The 23,788-nt window shown below is 38.6% G+C and overlaps 2 protein-coding genes across 2 annotated transcripts in view; both read left to right on the plus strand.

The window, feature by feature from the left end:
* The first annotated feature begins 14,717 nt into the window (after positions 1 to 14,717).
* LOC131486570 (BET1 homolog) lies at positions 14,718 to 15,106 on the plus strand. Its single transcript, XM_058686484.1, has one exon. The coding sequence runs from the start codon at positions 14,810 to 14,812 to the stop codon at positions 15,104 to 15,106; it is 297 nt and encodes a 98-aa protein (XP_058542467.1). The 5' UTR covers positions 14,718 to 14,809.
* Positions 15,107 to 20,051: 4,945 nt separating this feature from the next.
* PGM2L1 (phosphoglucomutase 2 like 1) overlaps positions 20,052 to 23,788 on the plus strand; it is a 48,425-nt gene continuing 44,688 nt past the window's right edge. Inside the window, exon 1 of the mRNA XM_058687776.1 lies at positions 20,052 to 20,820. Within this exon, the coding sequence (XP_058543759.1) occupies positions 20,710 to 20,820 (111 nt within the window). The 5' untranslated portion in view covers positions 20,052 to 20,709. The remainder of the gene's footprint in view (positions 20,821 to 23,788) is intronic.

Genomic DNA, 23,788 nt, shown 5'->3' on the forward strand with positions numbered 1-23,788 from the left:
TTCAATTAATACTAAATAAAAATACTGTATGGTCTAAGCATTGCTTTTTAAGCTTTTTACCACCTTAACTTTAATTAACTAAAGCTCTTTTGAAGTAGAACTTACTTAGTCTTTTTGAAATAAAGTATTTTCCCCAATGCTATTATTATAAAGCTTGAACACAACATCCTTGCCTTGGCATGTCATAAAAGCCACTTCTTTGTGTATGCTTGTAATTCAAGCATGCAGTAAAGAGAGACTGCAGAACATTCAGGAATAAAAACTGAGAACAAGAGGAAAAGAAACATAATAAAAAGCCAGGATTATAATGTTCAAATACATGTTGCTGACAGCCTTAATGAATGTACTTTTCAAAGGTTACATATCACTAAAATCCCTTTTCACCAACAGGAGGCCAGGGAAACAGAGGAAGTAACACAAAAGGCAGATTTAGAATAAAATGTGGCATTAATTCAAGTCAGCGATAAGTTAGAAAATAGTTCTTGAGCGTTAAATGACTCATAATCAATTTTAGGTGGTAAAATTTTCCAATTCTTATTTTGGGGAACACGTATTTCTCTACCCCTACTTGGAATCACTATTGCAACAGATAAAAAGTCATAAATAAAAATATAAAAATGAAATTTTAAAATAAAAAATGTTTTAAAAATTGTTTTCAATTAAAAAAAATGGAGTGGTTCTGCATCTGTGATGGGTAAAAGCAGAATAAATTCTGAAACTGTCCCTGTGACAGCCAGAATCCAAGAGATGGCTGTGCCAGGGTGTAATTGGACACAATGAACTGCCAAGAAAGGCATCCTGGGCGAGAACCATTCTTTAACAGTGTGTACCTGTACCAAATTAGGTTAGTTCCACATTAGGCAAAGTCCAACTTGGGCACAACGGAACCTCTTCTAAGTTAGTCTCAGCTTGCCAGTCACCAGGGTCACCTTAGGAGACAATGTTCCTCAACATCCCTTGGCTGTTCCATGAGTTGGGGAAGTGATAGCTTCTGCTCTGTGGAGAGGTCCTGCCAAAGAAAGCTGCGACTCTGTCACCAAATCCCTTCCCCTGAGGTCACCTCAGCAGGACAGGATCAAGCTGGCTGTGTTCCTCTACTCAAGACACCCTGAGAAGGGACAGGGGACATTGTGGCTACATAAAACTTTTCTGCCCCACTGGCCTTTAAGTTCTCCATGTCTTCCTCTGGTACTCTGCATTGTCATACTCCTCAGCATCACGCCTGTCTTCCTTACAAAATAACATAAAATGCTCAGCACGTACACATCTACCTAGTTCCCAGCTCTCATTGTTCCTTGACCTGAATCTATGTTTCTACACCTATCCCAACTCTTCCTCCTAATCTCAGTCCAGCAGTCAAAACAATCTTTCCTCCCGTGAGCTCTTTGGTTGTCATGGTAACCAAAAGACAAGTGCAAAGAAAGCATCATGTAACAAGGCTGGATACAAAATTTGAGCTATCCCCAGGGGACTTGCTGAGACTACCTCATTCCTTTTCATCTTCAATGCACATAATAAATAAACTGCAATCTGTGTGGCTAGTTTTAACCATTTAACCTGATTAATTAAAGAAAGGTGTTGGGGTGGGGGACTGGCTCAACCTGTTTTAAAGAGGCTTATTGCCAACCTTTAAGACAACTTGCTTTAATTGCCACAGGTTTTTTAACACATCATGAAAAAACTTCAAAATGACTCAAAAAGGAATGTAATCAAATCCCACTCACTTCAAACAAAAAATATCCCATTTCTTGATGATAAAGAATGCTTTAAGTAAAAGGTTGTCTGTAGAGCTCCATCTTTGCTTATTTTGCCTTGCTTGAGATCAAGCATAGAAACAGGGGTGCCTGGGTAGCTCAGTTGGTTAAGCTTTTGACTCTTGGTTTCAGCTCAGGTCATGATCTCAGGGTTCATGGTTTTGAGCCCCTGTCAGGCTGTACATTGGCAGCTCAGAGCCTGCTTAGGATTCTCTATCTTTATGCCCCTCCCCTACTCATGTCTGTGCTTTCTCTCTCTCTCTCTCTCTCTCTCTCTCTCTCCCTCTTTCTGTCTCTCTCTCCTTCCCAATATATATATATATATATGAAAAACTTTTCCAAGGAATACATTCTGGCCTTCCTTACTTATCAGTATGTCCATGAGCACATATTACAGGGAAAGCAGACTGCTCTTGGGATAGACTTTATACCAAATACTGAAAAAGTACTTTATGAGACCAATTACTATTTCCTCTGATATAAAAGTCCATTCTTTCAAAAATAAGAAGTGAGCAACTAAGGTGCCTGGGTGGCTCGATTGGTTGAACATCCAATGGATCAAGTCATGATCTCATGGTTCATGGGTTAAGCCCCAAATTGGGCTCAGGCTCTGCACTGGCTGCTTGGGATTCTCTCTCTCTCTCTGCCCCTCCCCAACTTGTGCACACATGCATGCACATGCACACACGCGCACCCTCTCCCTCTCTCTCAAAATAAATAAACATTAAAAACAATTGAGCAACTACTAATTGTCATATTAACTCATCTCTTTCAACATTGATATGTAATGTTTTGATGCTCTCCCCCCAGAAATTTTGATGCCACAGTGCAGCATTCAAGAGCCTAAGATAGTATGGCCTCTCTGTCTCTTGCACTCTCCTTTGGTGTATAACACACACACATTCTCTCCCTTTCTCTGTCTCTCTCTCTCTCTTTTTTTCCATCGCTCCCTGTCTTTAGCAGATATTGTTGTAGTGTCTCCATATGCCAATTCTTCCTATTCTCATGCTGGCAGAGCTCCACTTTTGATTAGATCCCATCTTCCTGCCCAATGCTCTCTAGCTCCAGCTCACCGCAGGAAGGAATTAGGACTGATCTAAGGCACTCGTGTGGTCTCATTCTCCTTGCCAGGGATTGGTTAGGTATGTATCTCATTTGGACAATTAGTTCTGAGCAGAAAGCTGCCCAAAACCTCTGTGTTTTTAATTTCAAATTCCATTTATTCATTGCAGGTGTATAGGAAAATGAGTGAGTTTTGTATAGTAGCCTTATATCCTGGAGCCTTGCTATAATTGCTTATTCGTTGTAGGAGGTTTTTTTCTCAATTCTCTTGGATTTTCTACATAGACATTCATGTCATCTGCAATCAAAGACAGTTTTATTTCTTCCTTACTTATCAGTATGTCTTTTATTTTCTTTTCTTATGTTATTGCATTAGCTATGATTTCCAGTATGATGTTGAAAAAGAGTGGTGAAGGGAGACATCCTTGTTCCTCATGTTAGGTGGAAAGATTCAAGTTTCTCACCATTAAGTATGATGTTAGCTATAGGTTTCTGTAGATATTACCAAACTGAGAAGTTCACTCCTATTGCTAGTTTACTGAGTTTTTATTATAAATTGGTGTTGGGTTTTGTGCAATGTTCTTCCTTCATCTATTGATATAATCATGTGATCTTTCTTCTTTATCCTGTTTGATGAGATGGATTACATTAAATGAACGTTGAACCAGCTTTGCATACCTGGGATAAATCTCATTTGGTTATGGTGGCATGGTATGTAATTTTTTTACACATTGTTAGATGTGATTTGCTAATATTTTGTTGAAGATTTTCATATCTATGTTCATGAGAGATATTGGTCTACAGTTTTCTTCTCTTAATGTCTTTGTCTGGTTTTGGTAATAGGGTAATGCTGGCCTCACAGAATGAGTTAGGAAATAGTCCCGCTTCTATCTTCTGAAAGAGATTGTAGAGAATTGGTATAATTTCTTCCTCAAATGTCTGCGAGAACTCACCAATGAACCCATTTGGGCCTGGTGCTTTCTGTATTAGAAAGTTATATATTTTTAGGGGAGCCTGGGTGGCTCAGTCACGTAAGCGTCCAAATTCAGCTCAGGTCACGATCTCACAGTTTGTGAGTTTGAGCCCTGCATCAGGCCCTGTGCTGATAGCTCAGAGCCTGGAGCCTGCTTCAGATTCTGTGTCTCCCTCTCTCTCTGCCCCTCCTCTGCTCGTGCTCTGTCTCTGTCTCTCTCTCAAAAATAAACATTAAAAAAAACTTTTAAGTTAATTTTTTAACTATTTATTTATTTATTTATTATTTTAGAGAGAGAGAGAGCACACAGGGGAGAGGGGTAGAGGGAGAGAGAGAGAATCTTAAGCAGGCTCCATGGTCAGTGTGGAGCCCAACGTGGGGGCTCGATCCCACAACCCTGGGATCATCTGAGCCAAAATTAAGAGTCAGATGCTCAACTGACAGCCACCCAGGCACCCCTATTTTAGAAAGTTATTAATTACTGTTGTAATTTTAATTTCCTTGACAGACACAGATTGTGTATACCTTCTTGTGTGAATTTCAGCAGATCTTATCTTTCAAGGAATTGGTCCATTGCATCTAAGTTATCAAATTTATGGGCTTAGAATTGTTCATAGTACTCTCTATTATCCTTTAAATTTTTTTTTAAGATTTTTATTTATTTTTGAGAGAGAGACAAAGTGCAAGCAGGGAGGAGCAGAGAGAGAGGGAGACACAGAATCTGAAGCAGGCTGCAGGCTCTGAGCTGTCAGCACAGAGTCCAACATGGGGCTCAAACTCGTGAACTGCGAGATCATGACCTGAGCCGAAGTCGGATACTCAACTGACTGAGCCACCCAGGCGTGGCACCCTATTATCCTTGTTTTAAAAAGTAAACTCTACCCCCAATGTAGGGCTTAAACTCATGACCCCAAGATTAAGAGTCACATGTTCTACTGACTGAGCCAGTCAGGTACCCCTATTTATTATCCTTTTAATGTCCATAGAATCTATAGTGATATCCTCTCTTTCATTTCTGATATTAGCAATTTCTGTCCTGTCTCTCTCTCCCTTCTTCTTACTTAGCCTGGCTAGCAGTTTTTAAATTCTATTGATGTTTTCAAAGAACCAGCTTTTGGATTTGTTGATTTTTCTCTGTTGATTTCCTGTTTTAAATATTCTTGATTCCTGTTCTAATTTTTTAATTTATTTTCTTCTGTTTACTTTAGATTTAATTTGCTCTTCTTTTTCTAGTTTCCTAAAATTAAAGTTTAGATTACTGATTTTAGATTTTCTTCTTTTCTAATATATGCATTCAATACTATAAAATTCTAAGGGCTGCTTTCACTGTATCCCACAAATTTTGATAACTTGTATTTTCATTTAGTTCAAAACATTTAAAAAATTTTTTTAATGTTTATTTATTTTTGAAAGAGAGAGACAGAGCACAAGTGGGAGAGGAGCAGAGAGAAAGGAAGACACAGAACTGGAAGCAGGCTCCAGGCTCCGAGCTGCCAGCACAGAGCCTGATGCAGGGCTCGAACTCACAAGCTGTGAGATGATGACCTGAGCTGAAGTCAGGTGCTTAACTGACTGAGCCACCCAGACACCCCACGGTTCAAGACATTTTTACACTTACCTTGAGATTTCTTCTTTGACCCATGTGCTATAAGGAAGAATGTTGTTTAATCTACAAATATTTGGGGGTTTTCCAATTGTCTTTCTGTTGTTGATATCTAGTTTAATTCCTTTGTGGTCTGAGAGCAGACATTCCTTCAAATGTGTTGAAGTGTGTTTCATGGCCAGAATGTGATCTATCTTGGTGAATGTTCCATATGTGCTTGAGAAGAATGTGTATTCTGCTGTTGGATGAAGAAGTCTGTGAGAGTTCATTATATCCAGTTGACTGATGGTATTGTTGAGTTCAATTATGTCTTTACTGATTTTCTGCCCACTGAATATATCCAGTTCTGATAGAAGGGCGCTGAAATCTCCAAATATAATAGTGAATTCATTTATTTTTCCTTGCAGTTCTATCAGTTTTTGCCTTACATATTTTGGCAGTCTGTTGTTAGATGTATACACATTAAGAATTGTTATGTCTTTTTGAAGAATTAATCCCTTGATCATTATGTAATGTACTTCTTCAATCTGATAACTTTCCTTGTTCTGAAGTCTGTTCTGTCTAAAAGTAATATCGTTATTCCTTTCTTTTAATTAGGGTTAGCATGGTATAGCTTTCTCCATCCATTTACTCACTTACTTTTAATCTCCATGTGTCTTTATATTTAAAGTGGGCTTCTTGTAAATATCATATAGTTGGGTATTGTTTTTTGATCCACTCTGAAAATCTCAATCGTTTAAGTGTTGTATTGGACCATTGACATTTAAAGTCATTATATTTATCGTTGGATTAATTTCTAACATATTTGTTACTGTTTTCTATTTGTTGCCCTTGTTCTTGTCCACTCTTTTTCTGCCTTCTGTCATTTTAATTGAGCATATTACACAATTCCATTTTCTCTGTCTCAGCATGTCATTCATATATATATATATACACACACATATATATATACACACATATATATGTATATATGTATATACATATACATGTATATGTATACACACGTATACATATACACGTATATACATATATATGTATATATGTGTGTGTATATACATATATACACTTTTTTTTTTTACTTTTTCTAGTATTTGCCCTATAATTTTCAATTAATCTAAGTCCACTTTCAAATAATCCTACACTGCTTCATGGGTAGTGTGAATACCTTATAACAAAATAATTCCTCCCTCCCTTTCATTGTATCATTTATTTCATTTATATACGTAAACATATATAGTCAAATACTTTGCTGCTGTTACTGTCTTGAACAAACTGTTTTCTGTTAGATCAATTAATATTAAAATTAGGGGTGTCTGGATAGCTCAGTTGGTTAAGTGTCCGACTTTGACTCAGGTCATGATCTCACGGCTTGTGAGTTCAAGCCCCAAGTTGGGCTCTGTGCTAACAGCTCAGAGCCTGAAGCCTGCTTTGGATTCTGTGTCTCCCTCTCTCTCTATCCCCGCCCCCCCCACACCCGTGCTCTGTTTCTCTTTGTCTCAAAAATAAATAAGCACTTTAAAAAAACAATATGAAAATGAAACCTTTTTTTGAAAAGTAAATGTTTTCATTTTACTTTCACTTTTACTTTCACCAATGCTTTTTTTTTTCTTTTTTGTACGACTTTCTGACCTGTATCATTTTCCTTCTCTCTAAAGAACGTTTAACATTTCCTGCAAGGCAGGTCTACTGGCAACAATTCCTTTAGTTTTTGCTTGTCTGAGAAAGTCTTTATTTCTTCTTCACTTTTTAAAGATTAGCCTGCAAAGAATATAATTCTAGGGTTTTTTTCCTGTCAACACTTTAAATATTTTACTCCACTCTCTTCTTCTGCATGGTTTTTTGAGAAGAAGCTGATGTAATTTGTATCTTTGCTCATATATAGGTAAGCTGTTTTTATAATTCTGGGTTCCTTCAGGATTTTTTTCTTCATCTTATATTTTCAACAATCTGAATATGATATCCCTAAATACAGTGTTTTTTGGGCATTCATCCTGCTTGGTGTTCTCTGAGCTTCCTGGATCTGTGATTTGGTGTCTCACATTAATTTGGGGGAATTCTCCTTCTTTATTGCTTTAAATATGTCTCCTGTTTCTTTCTCTTTCTTCTCTTTCTAATATTCCCATTATGAATAGTATATCATACCCTTTGTAGTTGCCCCATAGTTCTTGGATATTCTGTTTTTGTCAGCCTCTTTTCTCTTTGCTTTTCATTTTGGGGAGTTTCTATTGAGATATCCTCAAGCTCAGAAATTCTTTCCTCCGCTGTGTCCAGTTGACGAAAGAAGTCCATCAAAGTCACTCTTCATTTCTGCTACATGTTTTTGATCTCTAGCATTTTTCTGATTTTTTCTTACAATTACCACCTCTATGCTTATATTACCCATCTGTTCTTGCATGCTGTCTCCTTTATTCATTAGAGCCCTTAGCATATTAACAACAGTTATTTTAAATTTCTCATCTGATGATTCCAATATCCCTGCTGTATCTGAGTCTGGTTCTGATGATTTCTCTCTCTAAGCTGTTTTTTGCCACTTAATATGTCTAATAATTTTTACTGATATTTGCATATGATATACTGGGTAAAAGAACTGCTTATAAATGGGTCTTTTGTAACATGGTAAGATGAAGGGAGAGTAGAAGTATTCTGTAGTCGATGATTAGTATCAGTCTCTTAAGGAGCCTGTGACTCTGGGTTGTAAACTTCACAAGTACCTTTCAGAATTTCCCCAACCCTTAGGGGACAGGATAGTTCAAGTGCACTTGGGTTGGGTATTTCCCTCCCCCCAGGTCAGTTAAACTCTGATAAAAATCCAGCAGGTTAGCCTCTGGTTAAACAGTTTCTCCTGAGGCAGGTCTTGTTAAGAGCAGATGCTCTGGTGTATTCAAAATGGTTTCTTCCTCCCTTGGCCTGCCAGAAGTATGAGGGACTTTTCTCCAATATTCACTATGAAAACCTGGTCAACCTCCTGGAGGTAAAACTGACAAAAGTAGATACCCCCATATGACTGGTCTCCTTGGAATTTTTGATTCTCAGACTTGGCCACATTGAGCCTCCCATAGTTCATCAATTGTAGTTTAGGTTTTCCAACCCTTGCACTGGTTCCTGAGGTTTCTGCTTGGGGATTTCCATTACAGTAAATTGTGATTCTTCATCTAGGCCTGTGTCTCCAGTTTGGGGGCAGCAGCTTGCACTGTGACATCACTTCTCTGATGGATCCAAGAAAGCTATTGATTTTTCAGTTTGTTCAGCTGTTTACTTATGGTTAGGATGCAATGGCATCTTCCAAATTCCTTACATGCCTGACTAGAAACCAGAAGTCAGTAGTCATCTTTTGACTGTGAGGCACCACACATTTAGGATGACAGAGCAGGAAGATAAAAAGGAGACTGGTCATTAATAATGTCTTTGACTTGCTGCACTTGGATTGCCTTCCTTGGGACTTCTTGTTATTTGGAAAACAAAAATACCTCTCTTTGGTTAAGTCACTCTAGTTTGGTTTTCAACACATGTAGCTGAATGCAATCATAACTGATACATACTTTTAGCCATTTCACTCTTCACTGATATCCCTAACTAAAGAGTGGGCAGGAAAATATGAGTGTGTGTATGTATTACTTGTTCCAGCTTGTGATTTATATAGACTTTTTTAAACAATGAAATCCACAAAAATAATACCTTTTAGTCCTCCCTTTGCCACATAATATGGGGTTATGTTTTCCTGTTGCTTTGAGTCTGGAATGTTTAATTTTCTTCAATTCCTAGAAATTTCCAGGATATATCAGGCTGAGGACATCACACCATCATAAAATCATAATTTCTCTCCTGGAGCCCAGAGCTAACCTCAATAGTTTCAATACCCCTTCATCCATAATATACTGTACTATCTGCATATTATAATAGAAGATGGATCTTGTATTTCATCAGGAAATGAAACACTGTTAGAAAACTGACTACAGTCTACCAGTTCTTTCACTAAATAAAGAGAAGATCTCTATAGAGAACAGGAAACCATAAAAAGTGCTATAGCACTTTTGTAAAATTTGTAAAAGAATCTAAAAGAATTTAATACATATATAAAATATAATAACTGAAATCAAAACTTCAAAGATGGAACTTCTGGGTTGGTGAACACATCCAGATACTAGGAGGGTGGCATGATCTGAGGACATGAAAACTCCATGCCACCCCATGCCCCCACACTTTGCCCTACGCATCTGTTCATTTCCTGTTCTTTTTTTTAAAATTCTTTTTAATGTTTATCTTTATTTTTGAGACATTAAGAGACAGAGCATGAGCGGGGGAGAGGGAGAGAGAGAGGGAGACACAGAATCCGAAACAGGCTCCAGGCTCTGAGCTCTCAGCACAGAGCCTGACACGGGGCTCAAACTCACAGACTGCGAGATCATGACCTGAGCCCAAGTTGGATGCTCAACCAACTCAGCCACCCAGGCGCCCCTCATTTGCTGTTCTTGAGTTGGAGGAGGAGAGGCCATGTGAAGACAGAGGCAGAGATTGGAGTTATGTAGCCACAAACTAAGGAACAATTACAGCCATCAGAAGCTGAAAGTGGCAAGGAAGGATTCTCCATTAGAGCCTTCAGAGGGAGCAAGGCCCTACTGACACTGCAACTTGGACTTTTGGCCTCAAACTCTGAGATATTAAATTTCTGTTGTTTTAAGCCAAGAACAAACAAACAAAAAACCCAAGGTCAAATCACTGCTCTGAAAAGAGGGCTCTCAGCCTTGGCTGCACATGGGAAACACCTGAGAAAGCTTAAAAAACAAACAAGCAAAGAAAAAAACACCCTATGCTCCAATCCAGATCAGTTGGGTCATAATCCCAGGGAGTGAGGTCCAGGAATCAGTTCCATAAAATGGTATGCATCCAAGGTTGGGAACCATTACTCTAGATCATGGATGGGCAAACTGTGGCCCACAGGTCAAACATGGCCTGCCACCTGCTTTTGTAAAATAAAGTTTTATTGGAATACATGAACACACAAAAAAACCTAAGGCTCAGTTTAGTAAATCAGATTCTGATAAAAAGAAAATTAGGAAACTGGAAGAAGAGAAATAATATAGATTAGAGTGGAAATTAATGAAATAAAGAATAGAAAAGCAATAGAGAAAATCAATGACCCTAAAAGTTAGTTCTTTGAAAAGAGAAACTAAAATTGACCTGTAGCTAGACTAACCACCTCCCCCCAAGAGTCAAATTACTAGAATCAAATAAAGGAGGAGACATTATTACTGACTTTATGGGGAAAAAAAGGATTAAAAAGAAATACCATAAACAACTGTATGCCAACAAATTAGAAAACCTTGATGAAAGGGACAAATTCCTACAAAGAAACAGACTAATGAAACTCAAGAAGAAAGACGAGTGAATAGACCTACAAAATGTGAAGAGATTGCATTAATAATCAGAAAAATACCCAAAACTACCCAAAAGCCAAGACCCAAATGATTCTACCACTGAATTCTCTATTAAAAATTAAAGGAAATTTTATGCCAATTCTATACAAACTTTTCCAAAAGTTAGAAGCGAGCACTCATTTTATGAGGCCAGTATTACTCTGATACTAAAACCAGAAAAATATATCACAAAAAAAATATAGACTGTATCTATTATGAATATGGACAGATTAATCCTCAGCAAAATACTAGCAAAACAAATGCAGCAACATATAAAGACAATGATATACCACGAACAAGTAGAAGGCAAGTTTGGTCTAACTTCTAAAAAATCAATTAATGTAATAATTGTAATAATGTAATCAACATAATAAAAAACACAATTTTCATGTACACCTTAATAGATACAGAAAAGCATTTGGCGGCACCTGGGTGGCTCAGTCAGTTAAGCATCTTACTCTTGATTTTGGCTCAGGTCATGATCTCAAGGTTCATGAGTTCGAGCCCTGTGTTGGGCTCTGCACTGACAGTACAGAGCCTTCTTGGGATTCTCTCTCTCCCTCTTTCTCTGCCCTTACCCCACTTGCTCTAAATAAATAAATAAATAAATAAATAAATAAATAAATAAATAGACAAACTTTTTTTTTAAGAAAAGCAAGTGACAAAATTCAACCCTCTCTCATGATAAAAACACTCAACAAACTAGAAACAGAAGAGAATTCCACCAACATGATTAAAAGCATCTACTAAAAACCCACAGTAAACAATACACGTAGTAGTGAAAGACTGAATGCTTTCCCCTAAGGTCAGGAACAAGACAAGGATGCCCACTCTTGCCACTTCAATTCAACATTGTACTGGAGGGTCTAGCCAGGGCAAACAGGCAAGGAAAAGAAACAAAAGGCATCCAGATTATAAAGGAAAAAGTAAAACTATTCACAGATGACATGATCTTGCATACAGAAAATTCTAAGAAATTGCATAAAAAACTATCAGAACTAATAAATGAATTCAGTGATGTTTCAGGATGTAATCAATGTACAAAAACCAATTGTATTTATATATACTTGCAATGAACTATCCAAAAATGAAATTAAGAAAACAATTCCATTTACAAAGACATCAAAAAGCATAAAATACTTAGGAATAAATTTAACAAAAAAGTGCAAAACTTACATTCTGTAAACCATGAAATATTGTTGAAAGACATTAAAGAAGATCTACAATAGAAAAAAATCCCATGTTCATGGATTGGAAGACTTAACATTGTTAAGACAGTGATACTCCCCAATCTACTCTATAGATTCAATGTAACCAATCAGAATCCCCAGCTGAATTCTTTGTAGAAACTAACAAGCTGACTGTAATATTTACTTAGAATTGTGAGGGAGTTAGAATAGTCAAAACAACCTTGAAAAAGAAGAACAAAGTAGGACTCACACTTCCTGATTTCAAAACTTACTACAAAGTGGGGCACCTGAGTGGCTCAGTCAGTTAAGCGTCTGACTTCAGCTCAGGTCATGATCTGATAGTTTGTGAGTTCAAGCCCCACGTCGGGCTCTGTGCTGACAGCTTGGAGCCTGGAGCTAACTTCTGATTCTGTCTCTCTCTCTCTCTGCCCCTCCACTGCTCACACTCTGTCTCTCTCTCTCAAAAATAAACAATAAAAACATTAAAAAAAAAAAAAAAAAAACTTACTACAAAGTAACAGTAATCTAGACATTGTGGTACTAGCACAAGGATAGACATATAGACCAATGGAATATATTGAGAGTCAAGAAATAAATCCATATGTCCATAGTCAACTAATCTTCTACAAGAATGCCAAGGCCATCCAGTAGGCAAAGAGTAGTCTTTTCAACAAATGGAGCTCAGATGGCCACTTACAGATGAGTTTAGATCCCTTCCTCACACCATATAAAAAAGCAATTCAAAATAGATCAAGAATCTAACATAAGAGCTAGAAACATAAAAGTCTTAGTAGACAACAAAGGGTAAATCTCCATGACTTTAGAATTTGGAAAGAATTCTTAGATATAAACAACAGAAAAAAAAAAGATAAATCAGACTTCCTCAAAACTAAAAACTTTTGTGATTCAGATAACACCATCAAGATTGTGAAAAGACAGAGGATGGGAGGGATGGGTGAAATAGGCAAAGGGGGATTAAGAGGTTCAAACTTTCAGTTATAAAATAAGTTATAAAGACAAAAATCACAGCATAGGGAATACTGTCAATAATATTGTATGGTGACAGGTGGTGAGCACTGAGTAATGTATAAAACTGTCAAATCACTATGTTGTGCACTTGAAACTAACATAACACTGTATGTCATCTATACGTCAGTAATATAGAAGAATGTGAAAAGACAACCCACAGAATGAAAGGAAATATTTGCAAATCATTTATCTGATTTGTATCAGGAACTTATATCCAGAAATATAAATAAATCTTACAATTCAATAAAAAAAAACAATTTAAAAAAGGGCAAAAGATGTGAATAAATAATTCTCCAAGGACGATATACAAATGGCCTTAAGCATATGAAAAGATATTCAACATCACTAGTCATCAGGGAAATGCAAATAAAAACCACAATGAAATACAACTTCAGTCACTAAAATGGCTAGAATCAAAAAGTGGGATAATAAGAAGTGTTGGGAAAATCTGTGGTAAAACCCTCATACACTGCTGTTGGGAATGTAAATAGTGTAGCAGCCGCTTTGGAAAACAGCCTGGCTGTTCCTCAAATGATTAAACATAAGTTACCACATGATCCAGCCAATCCACTCATAGGTATATACCAAAGAGAAATGAAAACATAGTCTACACATAACTGTACATGAATTTTGTAGCAGCATTACTCATAACAGCCAAAAGACAGAAACAACCCAAATGTCATCAATGGACAAATAGGTCAACAAAATGTGGTATACCCATACACTGGAATACTATTCAAATGTAAAAAGAAATTAAATACTCATACATGTTGCAACATGTATGAACTTCCAAAACATTACGCTAAGTGAAAAAAGTCAGTCACAAAGACCACATATTATATGATTCCTTTTGCATGAAATGTTCAGGACAGGGAAATCTACAAATATATAAAGCAGATTAGTGGTTGCTTAGGCCTGGAGTGGGAGATTAGGCAATAGCAGGCTGATAGCTAAAGGGCATGAGGTTTCTTTCCGAGATAATGAGAATGTTCTAAAATTGACTGTGGTAATGTTTGTGCATATCAGTGAACATAACAAAAAACATGTAATTGTACACTTTAAATGAATTATATCTCAATATATGAATTATATCTCAATAAAGCTGTTTAAAAAAATATACTAAGGCACTCACTCTCGGCACCAATCCTGCACTTCCACAAACCTGAAAAAGGAGCACCTCCTTAGATTTTGCCCCCCAGGTTCTTTGCCTTGCTTAACCCGAATCTCAGGCGTGCTCTGCATCCTTTCCCCTCACACAAAGATAATCACTTTTTGTTATTATCGTATTCCCTTGGAGTTTTATGCAACAGGGCTAAAAGTTGAAAATTGCTTTTTGACTTTTTTTTTATTACAGATTTCAGTAGAGTTTATATCAACTATCTTTGTGAGCAGCAATACTTCTCTTTTCAGAGACATCACAGCAGAATGATAGATTTCCTCAAGATTTAAAGTCTTAAGATAGAGTAAGGAGAGAGAGTCCCTGAGGTCTAAGGAATTGGCAAGATTTTAGAGGTGATGGCTATATGGTATACCTAGATAGAGGCTTTGGGGTTCATAGTCTTAACCAAGTTTCCTGGCCACAGCTTATGAATGCTTTGCAAGGAGAAAGCTGTCAGACTTCCAGAGACCATTAAGACCCTGGGCAATACAGACTGATGTCATGGCGCTTCGGGGAAAGAAGCTGGTGTTTCTTTGGGCCCTGGTTCTGAAGACACCGTCCAGGGACCGTGGCCCCTTTCTACCCACCCCTCCTTCTGCTTTTTTTCCTTCCCTACTCTGGCAGGATGAGGCGTGCAGGCCTGGGTGAAGGAGTACCTCCAGGCAAATATGGGAACTATGGCTATGCTAACAGTGGGTATAGTGCCTGTGAAGAAAATGAGAGACTCACTGAAAGTCTGAGAAGCAAAGTAACTGCTATAAAATCTCTTTCCATCGAAATAGGCCATGAGGTTAAGCATCAAAATAAATTATTAGCTGAAATGGATTCACAGTTTGATTCTGTAACTGGATTTCTAGGTAAAACTATGGGAAAACTGAAGATTTTATCTAGAGGGAGCCAAACAAGCTGCTGTGCTATATGATGTTGTTTTCATTGTTTGCCTTGTCATTTGTTGGATTATTAAACTGAGGTGATGCAAGTAAGTGCGAGTTTGGAATTTGTTCCAACTTAACTGTTTGGAGTACCATTTTGGTAAAAAATCAGCATCAAAACATTCCTAATTTTCCAATATTATGACTTTTTCCATTGACAATTACTGAATTGTGCTTGTTTTATAAATCACATTAGGTAATACAGTACTCTTTGAATACTGTTTCTTAATGATTCATTTTTTGCCCCTATTTTCAGGGGTATTGAGATGGCCTGAAGTCAGTCTGGCCCCAACAATTTTTTTTCTTATTGTTTGCCATCAGATTAAATACCGTATAATACTCTGTTGTTAGCATAAATGTACGTTTATGTTCACGTGAAGAAACCCAGCGGGAGAATAACAGAATGCCTGGAGAGCCTGATGCTGAGCTCTTGAGGTAGTGAACAAGTTTGTGATGGAATGCTATATGTCTTTTCCCAAGTTGTCATCAACCCTGATAATGTACTCCCCTTTCTCCCTTCATTTGGTTAAAACTATAGGCTGGTTTCCTTTTACCTAACTTTTCCTCAAAATTTTTGATGATATGACTTCCCCTTCTCCTCTGCCCCAGGACCTCATCTTTTACCAAAGCTTGTTATTTTGGCATATTTCTTGTAGGACCCAAAACAAATGTATACTAGTCTAGTTGTTGTTTCATGTTAACTTTATACATACCATTGACTTGGCTTATAATAATTTTATGATTTTAGATGCTTTGGTAGGCCATTTGGTTATAACTTGTGATACAATAATGTGAAGCTAAAGTAATTGCTGAGCTCCAAATGGAAATAAAATCAACTGCCTCTGCTTTATTATGTGTTCAAAATAGATATTGAAAGTACTCAGGCATTGAACTTGGGGTTGAGTATTGTTGCGTTAATCCAGTATGTTTGTTTGTGGAAAGGAAAACAAAGATGGATAGAAAGAAATATTAAAATGTTCTTAAATACTCTGTATTGCTACTGTTTGGGATTTGTCCATTGATGGGCTCTAAAAATAAAATTTTTAATGAAATTAAAAAAAAAAAGACCCTGGACAATACAGAGGTTAGCAAAAACTTTGATGAACTAGAGCTATTGACTCTCTGTTTCCCCAGTACCATACAATAAAGCCTGAGCGAGAGGAGGGGCCCCTGATACTGATGAAAACTTAATTTCTTGCTACCCTGACATAATGAGAGGTTTGAATCTCTTAATTAGAATTTTAAAAACAATAAATGAATGGCTATTTCTTATACACTTGAGGTTTCTTTTTTTTTTTTTTTAATGTTTTTAATGTTTATTTATTTTTGAGAGAGAGAGACAGAGTGCAAGCGGGGGAGGGGCACAGAGAGAGGAAAACAAAGAATCTGAAGCAGGCTCTAGGCTCTGAGCTGTCAGCACAGAGCCCGACGCAGGGTTTGAACTCATGAACCACAAGATCATGACCTGAGTTGAAGTTGGGTACTTAACCAACTAAGCCACCCAGATGCCCTGAGGTTTTTCTTCTAAATTTTTTAATTTAGAAATAATTTCAAATGAAGCTGCAAAAATTAAAATAGTACAAAGATTATCCATCTATCCTTTACCCAAATTCACCCGTTGTTAAAATGTCCCCCCATTTGATCTATTATTTGGTATTTATCTAACCATATGTTTACATGTATATTTATATAATACATATGTGTGTGTATATATAACATATATTTGTGTGTGTATATACACACACACACACACACACACACACACACACACAGTATTTTTTTCTGAACCACTTGAGGGTAAGTTATATACATTATGACCTTAAAATATTAGGTCATATATATATTAGGACCAAGAGAGATATTCTCTTTCATGACCACAGTTGGTGTTGCCAGATTTAACAAATAAAAATACAGAACCCTGGGCAAATTCCCATAAAAAAGAACAAAATGTTGCCATTTGTAACAACATGGATGGAGCTGCAGAGTATTCTGCTAAGCAAAGTAAGTCAGTCAGAGAAAGACAAATACCATATGATTTCTCATACCTGGGATTTAAGAAACCAAACGAGCAAGGGGGGAAAAAGAGAGAGAGAGAGAGAGAGAGAGAGAGAGAGAGAGAGAGAAAGAGATTCTTAATTATAAAGAATAAACCCATGGTTACCAGAAGGGAAGTGGGTGCAGGGATGGGTTAAATGTGACAGGGATTAAGGAGTGCACTTGTGATGAGCCCTGGGTGATGTATGGAAGTGTTGAATCACTATGTTGTATACCTGAAACTAATATTACACTGTACGTTAGCTGAAATTTAAATAAAGACTTGAAAAAAAAGAACCCTGGGCAAATTCCAACAGAAATTAAAGCTTCTGAGCTTTCTCTGACTAGGAAAACTGTTATACCCCCTCTTCTGGACACACTTACACTATTCTTTGATTTGATAAGTTGTAGGTCTCTTTGGGTACCCCTCAATTCCTAAGCAATAAGCCAAAGATGCTGGGCAAGGTTTCTGGTAACCAGTGTATGTCATAATCTTGCTGATAAAGTTGAGGGCTGGTTGATTCTGGTGTTGAATTAAAACTTGTATTTCTCCAGTCTTTTATACTTGTGCTATAGAATTCCATCTCTTAGAAGGTCTGTTGATTTAGTAGTGTTTCTCAGAATTGAATTAAAGAACTGTCTTATAAAAACCACTGCTTATCAAATTTAATATGCATATAAATCATGATTGGCTCCTGTTAAAATACAGATTTTGATTCAGCACAATTGGGATGGGGCCTGAAATTTTGTATTTCTTTTTTTTTTTAATTTTTTTTTTTTTAACATTTATTTATTTTTGAGACAGAGAGAGACAGAGCATGAACGGGGGAGGGTCAGAGAGAGAGGGAGACACAGAATCTGAAACAGGCTCCAGGCTCTGAGCGGTCAGCACAGAGCCCGATGCGGGGCTCGAACTCACGGACCGCGAGATCATGACCTGAGCCAAAGTCGGACGCTCAACCGACTGAGCCACCCAGGCGCCCCTGAAATTTTGTATTTCTTAATGAGATTCCAGAGGACCCCAATTCACTGGTCCTCCTATCAAACTCTGTAGTCAGATCATGGCCACCTATGTCACAATCAATAGATATTTGTTAAATATGTGGGCACTTAGACCCTATTCCAAAGCACTGAATCAGAATCTCTAGGGCAGTGACCAGGAATACACTTTTTTTTTTTTTAGAGAGAGGGAGAGCATGAGGGGGAGAGGGGAAGAAGGAGAGAGGGAGGAAGAGTAGGAGAGAGAGAAGAGAGAGAGAGAGAGAGAGAAAGAGGGAGTGGGAGAGAATCTAAGCTCCCCATGGAGACTGACAGCATAGAGCCTGACACGGGGCTCAATCCCACGATTCTGGGATCATGATCTGAGCCACAATCAAGAGATGGATGTCCAACCAACTGAGCCACCCAGGTGCCCCAGAAATACACATTTTAAATGAATTCCTAGGGAGATTTGAGAACCAGTGATGTATGGGTTTGAAATGCCCTCTACCTTTTTCTCTACTTATTAATTTTTTGACCTTTAAAGCCCAGTGCTTCTCCCTCCTGCTGCTTGTTGCTTTTATTGACTACCTCAGACTCTGAATTCTTTAACAGTTGTCTGAAGGAAGCATTTTCTCACATACATCTGTCTTCCCAGACACATTTTATTTTTTGAAATAAACAGTTTTGTTATATACTTTCTTGTGGCCTCAGCTCCTAGCATAATGCTTAGCATAGAGTAAATACTCAACATTTGTCATGGACAATAATGGTGACGATAGTGAACTATTAATTTCTTTTCAGGACACGTGGTTGTTTCCCAGGCCTTGTGTGATTAAAAGAACTTGCTAATTCCATAAAAGAAACACCCAACTGCTTAGCAGACTGTAAATCCCAACCATGGCACGTTATTTTTTAGGAATTGGCACTATGCTCTTTCTGTACCTTGGCAGCTTGGATTTTATTATGGTAAATGGCTTGTTAAAGGGAAGAAAGGAGTATTTTGAATTTATTAGGTCTTTTATCTGTGAACCTTCAAGCACTCTAAAGCTATTTATTAAGTTACTGTAGAGCCAGTAACTGTAAAATATTATTACACCCTCCTTACAAAAAAGCTGACTAGGGAAAGAGCTCTAAGATACTCGGCCAAAATCGTAGAGCCATTGTAAGAAGGCCAAACCAAGAAACTGAGCGTCTGACAGGTAAGCCCTGCTCAGCATCTCTCAGTCCTCAAGTTGTGTGACTCTGCAAGGTGAGCGTTCCATAGCAGAGAGGCAAAATAAAAAATTGAAGATTATTTCAAAAATCTCATTTCCTCCTCCGTATGCCTATCGTCATTGCTCTTTACCTCTCTTTTGACACCTGAACATCGTTGCTTCTGTTATGGTTAAATGCTGACCCATCCTCCCTCCTTAACTTCTTTGTCTATTTTTTCAGTCATCTTGTTCTCCCTCCTACCCCACTGCAGCAACAGAACTACCAGATGAAATGTGAGGTTGGCACCCTGGTTCCATTTCGAATTTTGCCTTTGAGAAACTCCCTTCACAGGCACAGGCAGTTTCCTCTTTGTTTGTAAATTAGGGCTAGATCACGCCCACCTACCTCACAAGATGGTTGAAGCGATAGAACATGACTGATAAACTGTAAAGCATTAAATGGATGACAGTGGTCCCCTTACTGCATCAGTCCTGGCTTAAAATAACTTCATTCTAAGGCCACATTGCGCAGCAAGGTAAGGGCAGGGCGCGTCCATAAGGAATAGCTCCGAGGCGGATCTTTTTCCTTTGAGGAAAGGGAGAGCGCGCAGCCGCTGGGAGTTGTAGTCTTTGCGGCGGTCTCTACAGATCTCCGGGAAAGAAGAGTACTACAACTCCCGTGAGGTCGTGCGGAAACAGGCCCGTGCATCCTCCCGCCAAGCGCGTACCCCAAACTGAAGCTGGAGGGAGCAGGGGTCCTGCACGCGCGCCCGGGTCTCCGGAGCGAGCTCTGAAGCAGCGTGCTGGTAGCGGCCTTGGCAGCTGAGCGAGAAAAGAGACGCGTGGGAGTGTGTGAGGACTGTTAACAAGGATAAGACGCGTGGCAAGAAGCAAATTAAAAAAAAAAAAAAAAAAAGGCCGCGCCACAACCCATCACACCCCAACGGATCCTAACTTATGTTACTGCGAAGGCACCGGGATCGTACTCTCCAGCTGGTGCCTCACGCCCCAGGGACTTAAATCAGCTGGGGCGGGAAAGGGTGGGGCCAGTGGCGCGGGAGGCGGGGCGTACAGCGGCGAGGGCGGCGGCGGCGGCCGAGACCCAGACATCTGGGACTGTTGTTGTTCTCTCGCCGCCGGACCGCTTCAGTCCGTTGGCCCAGAAAGAGACCCGGAGCTAGTCTGGTGGGGAGCGGGTGGCCGAATCCCCCGTCTTTCCTGCTTCCGCAAAGCTGAGGCAGGAGCTGGTTCAGACACCTTGCGGTTGGTCTCCGATGCCCTTCAGTGAGGAGGGGGCGTCAGAACCTTGGTGAGCGCATCTCAGCCCCACCCCCAACTCAGTGTCTTCGCCGGCCCCCAGGCCCTCACACCTCAGTCCTGCTGCCATGGCTGAAAACGCGGAGGGAGACCTGAACTCCAACCTGCTCCACGCCCCCTACCATACCGGTGATCCTCAGCTAGACACGGCCATCGGGCAGTGGCTCCGTTGGGATAAGGTGGGTACCTGTTCAGCCTTGCATCCTCCTGTCCTCCCGCACGCCCGCCCATGCACAGTCCGCCCTTTCCCGTCCGCACCCGGTGGTCAGCAGGCTGCTGAGAAGATGGTTCAGGCCACGGGGTGGGAGACAGCGGAGCCGGGCGTTGCCACCCACCTATGCCTGGGCCGCCTCCCCGGGACCATCTGAGCCGGGATACCTGTGGTCACTTCCTTTTGCAGTGCGCGGAATTGCAGCCTCCCTTTCTCACCCACAGCCCCGCCCTTCAAGTGCACGTCGTCTCTTTAAAAAAAAATTATTATTATCGATTATTTATTATTACTTTATCATCATCATGTCGTAAGTTCTACCCTTCATAGAACTATTTTCTTTCCTCTTTCTTCTCCTTTGACTTCCTTCTCTGCAAACCTGAAAGTGGTTTTTGGTACCCTTTTTAGGTGTTTCTAACCGCTCTCTGCTTTACTTCTGGTCTGGTGTGTTTCCACTTTCCGTCGCTAGGTAGTCGCTGGTGGTTTTCTCTATCACCTTTAGCTCTTGAAAAGGTAAGAGTTCTCTTACCTCTTTATTCCCCTTGCCGGGAGTTATTTTCTGGAGTATCCTGTTCAAAGAATCATGTTTTCCAGGTTTCATATGATGCTCCTGATATGGAATTGTTTTTGCTTTACCCATTCCTTTTCCTCCTCTACTCCCCCCACCCCCTCCAAGTTGTTGGGGTGATTTCATCTTGTGCAGACATATGGGATGGATCTGTGAGAGCCAGAGTTAAAATGCAGCTCTCTCACTTGTAAAAGACGCCACTGGTGACTCCAGCAGAGGAAGATGATCCAAGCTTTTGCTTTGTCAAATGCATTAAATGCATTTGTTGAAGTAGCGAAGGCAGTGTATTTAAAATGGAATTCATAATACTGAATTAAGGAATTAGTATGGTAGTACATGAAATTGTGTTGTACAAAAGAATTTCCTAAAGGATTCACTTTATGAAAAAGTTTTATTTTTACTTTGCTCAGTCATTCATGCATTTAGCAAAAATATGTATTGTGTATTGGGTAATGTTTTCAGAGCCTGTTAGGGCCAGGGAATGAATACTAGTGGTGAGGAAATAGAAAGGGTTCTGCCCTCAACACGCCTTCATTTAGCAGAAAAGACCAACAAATAAGCAATTACAATGAGTTAGTAACTGTTTCTTGGTCATGTGCATCTTAGACATTCTGTTCTTCCTCTAGAGTCTAAACCAGTGCTTCTCAAACCTTAACGTGCTTACAGATCACCTGGGAATCTAAAATGCAAATTTCCGTTTGGTAGGCCTGGGGTAGGGTCTGAGATTCGGCCTCAAGAATGAGCTTCCAGGTGATACCATTGCTGCTAGTCTGTGGACCATACTTGGAGCGGGGAGAATCTCTAGTGTTCTGATTCAAATATCAAATTAAAGAAATAAGTCCCTTATTACAGAATTTGACCATAAAGATATATTTTTTAAATCAAGTGTGCAGAATTTGTGATATCCCATTAATTACTGTAAGGATGTGTAAAATGCAAATAACTTTAAAGCATAGCATAAGAGCTAAGGAATAGCATACAATAAAATCAAATGTACTACAAACCAACTATATAATGTCTTCAGCAGGGAAACCTACCCAAATTACAAATGAATGATAGCTGTATATGTTTAATATAGTTAATTGTTTTTGTTTAAAGCCATCTGCTTTCATTGGTATTTTCAGGAAATGAATGTGGTTGGGCACTTACGTGTCCCTAAAGAGAAAGGAAGACTCATGAAATTTGAAAACACTTGTAGAATTACAACACAATTTAATTTACTAGTAACTACTAAGTATGTCAAGGTTGTTTGACCCCAACAATAGGAATTTGTTTTTCATTGCCATGGATGAGATCTTTTGTTCTCTTTAGGTGCCAGTTTTGACTATACTTTTCCTAATGAGTCTCTTGATTGATTTCTTTTTAAAGATTGGCTGAATGAATCAATATGTATTAATTGTCTATGCCTGGATATTATTGGAATATACTGAAATATAAAAAGACTATAAAATGCATATACACCAAAAAAAGATAACATTAGGGTTGTATTGCTGGCAATTAAATGTTTTATAGGCAGTCCTTATTGGAACAAAAGTAAGAGTGACCTGTGGACTGGGATGATCAAAGGAGACTTTATAAAACCAGGATAAATATAAAAAGACTGAGGTGAGCCTTCACTGAAAATGGAAGAGAGGTTCTTAAATTATATTTAAAGTGCCCTCTCTATGTAAGATACTAGCTAAAAACTTGTGGGAGATACAAACATGAAATAGATGTGGATCATATCTTCAAGCAACATAGAAGGGAAAATAAAACTAAAGCTCGCAAAGGGAACAAGTAGTAAGTGCCTTTAACTGAGGAATAGATCCAAATAATTTAAATAATTATTTAATAAAAATAATAAATAATTACTTAACTGACTCCCCCCATAATGGGAAAGAATGCTTATAATTGGTAAACAAATGTGTATTTACTATAGACTGATAGTGTGGGTAACCTAGGCTATATCCCAGGGCACTGAAATTTAGAGTGCAGAAATGTAAAATAATAGATCAAACTTACAGTTTTTATTACATTACACACTGACAGCATAAATAGTCTTTTAGAAGAGAAACTGAGTTTAATACCTGATTAATACCTGTTTAGTGAAAAAAAAAAGGAACCCCTATCAAATATGGCTGATCCTCAATGACTCTGCTTGCCTAGATCAACAAAATTGCTAGTTTTATCTTCATGAAAAAAAGTGTTATTTGTGCTGAACTTTCAGAATTAGTTAGAATTTAGATTTCCCAACATAGGAAGACTATTCCAAGCAGAGATAGAAACTTTGTGTATGTAGAACATTTGTTTCAGCTGTAGTTTAGGGTACATAGAAATTATCAGAAAGGTATGTAGGGGCCATAGAAAAGCTTCAGTATGTGTTTATTGGCCT

This window comes from Neofelis nebulosa, chromosome 10 (assembly GCF_028018385.1).
Source record: "Neofelis nebulosa isolate mNeoNeb1 chromosome 10, mNeoNeb1.pri, whole genome shotgun sequence".
NCBI lineage: Eukaryota > Metazoa > Chordata > Mammalia > Carnivora > Felidae > Neofelis > Neofelis nebulosa.

Excerpts from the sequence above, each read along its gene's own strand:
- LOC131486570 (XM_058686484.1), top strand. The coding sequence starts at position 14,810 with ATGAGGCGTGCAGGCCTGGGTGAAGGAGTACCTCCAGGCAAATATGGG.